The 7,488-nt window shown below is 36.5% G+C and overlaps 1 protein-coding gene across 1 annotated transcript in view; it reads left to right on the top strand.

Annotated features, from left to right (window-relative positions):
- The first annotated feature begins 1,381 nt into the window (after positions 1–1,381).
- ZSWIM6 (zinc finger SWIM-type containing 6) overlaps positions 1,382–7,488 on the top strand; it is a 118,293-nt gene continuing 112,186 nt past the window's right edge. Inside the window, exon 1 of the mRNA XM_031057825.1 lies at positions 1,382–1,732. Coding sequence (XP_030913685.1) covers positions 1,411–1,732 — 322 coding nt within the window. The 5' untranslated portion in view covers positions 1,382–1,410. The remainder of the gene's footprint in view (positions 1,733–7,488) is intronic.

The raw sequence follows: 7,488 nt of genomic DNA, 5'->3' as shown, positions 1-7,488 counted from the left end.
GAGTGTGAGAGTACTGCAGTGATGGTGACTGCATAACCTGCTCTGAAACATACAGTATAAACAAATGGAAAAAATAAAGGATTTTCCTTTTTGTTGCCTGAAAGATTTAGAGCTTTACAAAACTGGTTTGGGATACAGCATTTTGGATTAGAGCTATGTATATATTGCTTCCCCCTCTCCCCCAATGTCTAATTTTCATGGGATATGGCTTCCTGCAGTACACTTCTTTGGTATTTCAAGAATATTAGATAATTTTTTTCACGTTGAGGGAGTGTGGGTTCATATTGTTTCCTTTGTAAGTATTTGTTACATAACACCTTACTTGTATCTATCTCAGATTGCATGCGGACTTCCCAAATCTAGTGCCTGGTGCAGCATATGAAATTCAGTTTCATTGCCCTGTGTCTGTGTCTCTGCTTTAATGCTTGAGCTGAAATCAATATCATGCTTATGCAAAATCAAAAAGAAACCCCCTTATTCTGGTATTCAGTGATAAAGCATTGAGAGCCAAGCCTGGGCCTTCGTGTTGGACAGACAGGTGGGTTTAGGTTGAATCTTCAGCATTTGAGATCCTGTGCTGTGCTGACATGTGGTATATTTGCTGAAGGAAGCATCTTGCTTAGGATGTACTGTGTCTTCTTACAATACACACAGACCTAGTTCTTTTGCCTTGTGCTTTATTAAGCTGGTGGAAAAACAGGACCAGAATGCAGACTGCATATGCATCTGGAACAGTGCATATGTGTCTCATTGAGTATTACAAGTCTGGCATGCTGTGTATTGGTAACTGCAGCAGTTTCCATGTCCAAAATGCTGCACAAACAGAGCCATTCTACTGGATCACTTAGGTGACGGTGAGCATTAGCATGAGCTCAGTGGAGGGAGAAGTGAAAGCAAAGAGATGTGTGACTTGTCAGTGAGTCAGCTGGAGTTGAGCTAGAACCTGAGTTCATGCCACTAGAGTGCACTACTTCCTTCTCACTTATTGAGAGAATGCTTAAATTTGCTGGTGGTTGCTGTAGGCTCCCTGGTGGGGGGGTTTGGAAAATTGCTGCTAATTTACTGAGTAGTTTCGTTTTGGTTTTGATGTGATGTTGGTCTGCTTCTGCAACTGTCGTTTACCAAATAAATAGTTCTCTTGCTGTCAAGCTTCTATGAATGTTGTGGGTATGGCAGAGGGCTTGTAGACTAACTTCTTACTCCCCTTTTGAGTTATTTAAGATGAAAGAGGTATGCATGGAAAAAAGGATTAATCATATTTGTAATTAAAGCAAGTTCTTTGAGACGTATAGTTTTTCATTAACAAAACTTCCTTGATAATGAGGTATAGTATTTTACACATATCATTAAGTTCTTTTTTTCCCCTCCTGCACAGGTTTCCACTTGAGTGGCACAGTAACAGAGCCTGCAATGCAATCGGAGCCAGAAACTATTTGCAATGTAGCTATCAGCTTTGATCGTTGCAAGATTACCTCAGTGACCTGTAGCTGTGGAAACAAGGACATATTTTACTGTGCCCACGTTGTTGCACTCTCTTTATACCGGATCCGCAAGCCAGATCAGGTCAAACTGCATCTTCCCATTTCAGAGACGCTGTTTCAAATGAACAGAGACCAACTACAAAAATTTGTTCAGTATTTGATCACAGTGCACCACACAGAAGTTTTACCAACTGCTCAGAAATTAGCAGATGAAATTCTTTCTCAGAATTCAGAAATCAATCAAGTCCATGGTGAGTTTGATACTTGTCCTTCCTTTTGTTTCATTTCCTCATAAGTTTTGAGATTTTTTTTGTACATTCAGGAATGTGACCTGCCTAGTTAACTTCTGTGCTGAATTATTCTGGTGTCCACTAAAGAGGATTCTTCTACTGAACCTTCATTTTAAGATACTTAGAAAATGGTGCTCTTTGGAATAAAGAACTCACAAGCAACGAGCTTGATGTTTTCTGCAGTTCAGTTAATAAGTGACCTGCTTCATGCTTGTGTTTTCCAACTAGTGAAAACTGACTAGAGGTGTTCTTTGTATAGCCATATTGCTTAAAGAAACTCTTTTTATCCACTTACCAGTGGTGTCTTGTTATTTTGTTCTTTGTACTAGTTTTCTGACACTTCGATTGTGGAATTTTGTTTTAATAACAAAACATAAAACCAAGTAGATGTTACTGTTATTTCATTCATTAAATATAGTTTAATAAGTTTTGGGATTTGGTTTATATTATATATATATATGTATATATGATGTCAGAAGAAACATAAAAACTGCATTTCAGTGCTTTTTTCCTGTTGGTGCTGCAGCAGTTACAGCATAGCTAAGGTCTTGATCTTTCCTGCTGTCTCTGCTGCACATGATTTTAATGGCTATTTTTTGCTGTGGACAACTTGTTTTTGTTAAAGGGTGCTGAGTTTGACTTGAGGCTTCTGAAATGGCTTTTTTGTGGACCCTGCTGGACTGAGAGTGGGTAGTTGTGGGTTTGAGGTGACCCAGCTAGTTTATTAGAGTCCTGTGTTCCTGTAAGGTCGCCTGATAGAAACGTCCTCTCAGGTGGCCGGGGCTGTAAGTATAAGGGCAACTTAGGGGGGAAGAATAAGTTACCTGATATCTAAAAATATCTTCTTTTCTTTTTTTTTTTCATTGACAGGAGCAGGTCTTGTGTTAAAAATTTGAGGTGTGACCATTACTCAAAGAACTTGCAATACAAACAGAATCAACATGCTTAATATTAAGATAAAGAAAACCATATGTATGTTAGTTATAGTGTAGGCAGAAAAAACCCAGTCATTTTAATGACAGGATTTATCTGCAGCTTAAACTTTCTCCTTATGCTTCTGTGACCCTAACAGGCGCAGACAGGTGATGCTGTGAGAAAGTGAATTTCAGGAGCTGTGGTCTTTTTTGGCACTGGGGCAATGGAAAAAATCACATAGTTCTTATAAGAAAAAAGTGAGTTCTTCTGTAGAGAAGTGTTCTTCTGGGATTCATACTATAATTCTTTAATCTTTAATCAAATTAGATTAAAAATAATACACCTGACAAAAAAACTCAATGAAAAATAACCAATAAAATGTTTCTCATTCTAATATCATAGGGTGATGAATGTAAGATCACCATTTACTCTGTCATACCTCCTCTGCTGCAGATGTTGAGCTTGTAGCACAAAACTGTCCTGAAGACCTGCCTTGCTTTGAAAAGTCTCACCTCACTGAACTGGTGTTTGAGGAGGAGTTACATTAAATTCTACTTCAAGGCATAGATAAGTGAGAAGAAATACTTGGAAAAACTTGTTTATTGAAAGTAGAGGAGACCTGGCACAGAAAAACCTGAAACAGCTTTGATTAAGAGAAATTCTGAATCTGGAGTTGGATGGGGAAATTATTTTCAATGTTGCCTAGAGGTAGTTTATTTTCAGTGTTGTTCTATATAAGACTTCCATTCTTTTTTTTTTCCTCTGTGATCACTGTAGTAGCTCCAATTTTCGTATATTTTCAGTGGTATGCAAAAAAGTCAGCTCTTGAATAGTATTTAATTGTATGTTTGAATGGTCTGGGACTTGGAAGAGCTTTGACCACAGTTGTCTTGTCTTCCTTATGAGCTGGCTCATGAGAGAGATGATTAGATGAAACAACATCAGTTCTCTCCTTTAAACAAAAAGCTAATTGGATAATGTTTCACCTGCTCAAACCTGTGTTATGCAGCATTCAATGACTGTCTTTGGCCACCTTTCAGGAGGTTACTGGGGGAATTAGGGAAGTGACTTATATTGACACAAGTTTATAATAACCAACCTCTTTGAGTTTCTTGGTGGTAACAAGTGATGCAATATCCTTTCTTGCTTCATGACTGAGCCTCACCACAGGGAGAAATAAGAGGATGCTGTTAAAATCAGAAGAATGTGTTGGCTAGTCGCTAACTTCTTCAGAAGAGACAAGTGATTTAGTGGGAATATTTTTCTGTATTTGCCATGCTATTTTCACTTGGTGGTGATTGCAAGAGTGCTCTTCATATTTTTAGAGCACAAAAGCACCTCTTAATTTTGAGAAGTTACTGTGTTCTGATTTTTTCATGTGACACTGTTACAGCTGTTCATGTTCCTGATGATCTCAACTGGAGTTTTGTGGTGTGTAATCCGTACTGAAGACAACTGCATGTATTAATACTGATACCCTCCCTGGTGTTTGTACTACAGAACTGCTGGCTTCACATTGGATTTTAGTTTGGGTGTGCTCTCACAGGAGGCTGGATATAGCTTTGGGTCTTGCTTAGCTGAGGCTTTTTTCCTCCCTTTTAATTTTTGTACCATTGGTAGGAGAGAATGTGTATTCTAGGAAGAGAGCAGTCAGGATGACAACAGTTTGCCAGCTGCATTTGTCATCTTAGATCTGCCTTTTCATAGGTATGAAACTCTCACTTCAGTAGATTGGTTGAAAGGCCATCCTGTGTTCATGAGAATTTGAGTGGAAATAGCAAGTAACTGTGGGATGGGTGGAGGGAGAGGGAAGGTCTGTTTTTTGTATTAGTCCTGTATTAGCATTGGTTTTTTATTATGTGCCTAGTGAAAAAGGCTCTGATGGTTTTAGTGTAAGGACAGCCTGGCAAACCTACTTAAATTTTTACCTTTTAAGCTGTACTCTTTCTTTTCCTGAGTGTTTACTGCTGCTGTTGCAATCTCTGCTCTTGGAGGAAATATATGGATTTCTCCAGACTTTCTGTCTTTCTCTGATTCTCCAACTCACAATAAAAGTCACTTGCCAGTACAGATCCACAGGTGAACTCAAATTTAAGAGGGAGGGTCTGAGAGGAAGCAGCTGAAGTACATTCATCTTCAGGACAGGCACCTTGTTTTCCCTACTTTTTTCTGCATTTGTCCAGGCAAATGTGGGCACATCCTCAACAAATGTTAGTTTGTAATGTATATTAGCAGTGCTGGGGGAGACATTCAAGAAGAAAACATCTACAAGAAAACAAAAAAGCTTTCAAAGAAAATTTCAGAATATCTAATATTATTCCTATAACTATTAAGTTCAAAGAGGCAATCTGGAGGTAGAGGTTAATAGATGTTTAGATGTACTTAATGTATTAACAAGAATGATGGGTGTTTTAATAGAATATTGTGGGGTAGGGTGGGGCTGATTAAAATATATTGCTGATCTGCTAATAAAAAGAATAAAAATAAATTATTTTCTTTAACATTACATAATGGAATCTTTCACATGGCCCTGCCTAAAGTGCAAAATTGATTGAGGGTCTAGTTGCAAAAGATGAACGCAGGAAGTGGAGGTGAATTTCCTTTAAAGAAGAATGAAAGTGCTTAGTATGACAATTGTTTGGTGAGCCAGATCTGGGGAGGAAGTAAGAGTAGCCAAAACTAGAGAAATTCAAGAAACCTAACTAAATGTAAATAAGTAGTAGAATGTAAAAATAAAAAGAAAAGACTAGTAGTGCAAAGTAGCATGAAAAATAATTTATGAAACTAATATTTTTAGGAAAGGTTTTTTCAGATACACTAAACATAAATATAAAACTTGTTGCATAGAAAATAGTGAGATTTTGCTAAAAGACATGGAAGATAAATAATTAAAATAAAGTATGCTTATCTATACTGATAAAGTTCTTCTATCTGCCATGCACAAATAAGTTTTGAAATGTATTGCTATATGATGATGTGGATTTTTGTGAGGTGCAGATTTTAGCAGGAGAGGTTAGATATTATTAGTAGATAATACAGCATGTTTGGCTATATGTACAGAGGGAATGCAGAATTTTTTGAAGTTAAAAAACTTGTTGGGATTTAATTAACTTTCCTCTTGTTAGCGTTCAGAAACACATAATCACGTAAGCGATTATATGCTGGTGCTTTTATTAAGAGCTCTGGAAATCAGGGGTGCTTTTCACCTCAAATCTGATTCCAACATACATTCAAGGTTAACATGCTTTTATATTCTATCGTTATATAACTTTCATGTTATTAAACTTATATTGTTCTATTGTATACATAGATTTCAGCTAAGCATACCCCCTTTAAGTTTCCAACATAGTTTCTCATGATTCTTCCTATGATTATATAATAATTATATTTCATTACTAAACAATCATCACATCTAACAATTATATCATTTATCATACTGCTTACGCATGTGCAGTGATCTGAGAAAACACAAAGCCTAACATTTTCAGAATCTATCTTTAGCATTTTCCAGGGTCTCACTATCACTCTGCAATTTAGCACAGTCTTCATGTTTTGTGTTGTTACCACTGACTGCTTCATAGCATTTGCTGTTTTCCTTTGGTGCTGTGAACTGCTGAACAGGTGTTAAGTAGTGCATCCAGAAGTCCTGAAGTTACGTGACTTATGTCTCAACTTGGAATAGTTTGGAGAATCAAAGACATAATAATATTTCTGAATCATTATTTTAATGATCTTTGGTTTTATGTAATTATTGTTTAGAATAATTCGAGTATACTGTGTTTTAAAATCAATCACTATTCTGTTGTGGATCAGCATCTAGCAACATCGGTTTCTGGCTGGGTTTCTTTCATTCTATCTTCACATAATACTCATTAAGTAATATTTTTTATTTATAATAATTTTTCCATATCTTCTCCTTAATGCTGCCGTGGGATGACTTTTAATAAAATGTAACTGATTTACTGTTCATTTGTATACTTAAATTAATGACATTTTTATTAGAAAGTTCAGGAAAATATCTGTGTAGATTGCTACGAGTGAATAATTCAGCATGGTTTTATTTGAAGTCAACTCTTTTGATACTGCAGAAATAAGGATCAGGGAAGCAGTTTGCCTTGTTTTATCCAAATCTCCCTGTTGATCTGCCCCTTAGCGGTTGGCAATATAAGAACTTCTTATCCATTTTTAGTCATTGCTTCCTACTTGCTTCTGTTTTGTGAGGTTAAGTTCTACAGCATCAGTTCTTAAACATGGTTGCTCGTCTTGAAAGCAGTTGTTTTTAAATGCTGTGTAAATGAACAAAGTGTTTATTTTTCAAATGCTCCTGCTTCTTAGAACTTGAGAGTTGGTTATATTTAACATGCTATGCCCCTAAATGTAAGAGGCTGCTACCCTGTTTTCAAATACTATTAGGTGTTCAGTGTCACAAACAGTTGTGCACAATCTTCCTGCTTTGACTGCTGACATTGCAATTTAGTAATTATAGTAAAAGAGCATGAGTAAGTCTATATGTGTCTGTATACTGGTTATGAAGACTTTATTTATTGTGTTTAAATGTATGTACATGATGTACAGTGTATTTCAAAGATCAGTCATGGCAAAAGTTTAAAAAGCCAGAGGCTGGGGAGAAAGAGATTAATATGTTAGTTTAGTGTCTATAAACTGACACACTTTAATTACAGGTTTTACTATTAGCATAATTATACAGTACTTCTCACTTTCATAGTTCAAATGTGAACTCATGTATCATCATGACATCTCTCTAAAGCACATGAGTAACACCTATCCCCAGGTTACAAGTG

The sequence above is a fragment of the Geospiza fortis genome, unplaced genomic scaffold (genome assembly GCF_000277835.1).
Source record: "Geospiza fortis unplaced genomic scaffold, GeoFor_1.0 scaffold443, whole genome shotgun sequence".
Taxonomy (NCBI): domain Eukaryota; kingdom Metazoa; phylum Chordata; class Aves; order Passeriformes; family Thraupidae; genus Geospiza; species Geospiza fortis.
The sequence above is the reverse complement of the archived record's forward strand: the minus strand, read 5'-3'. Positions and strand labels throughout refer to the sequence as shown.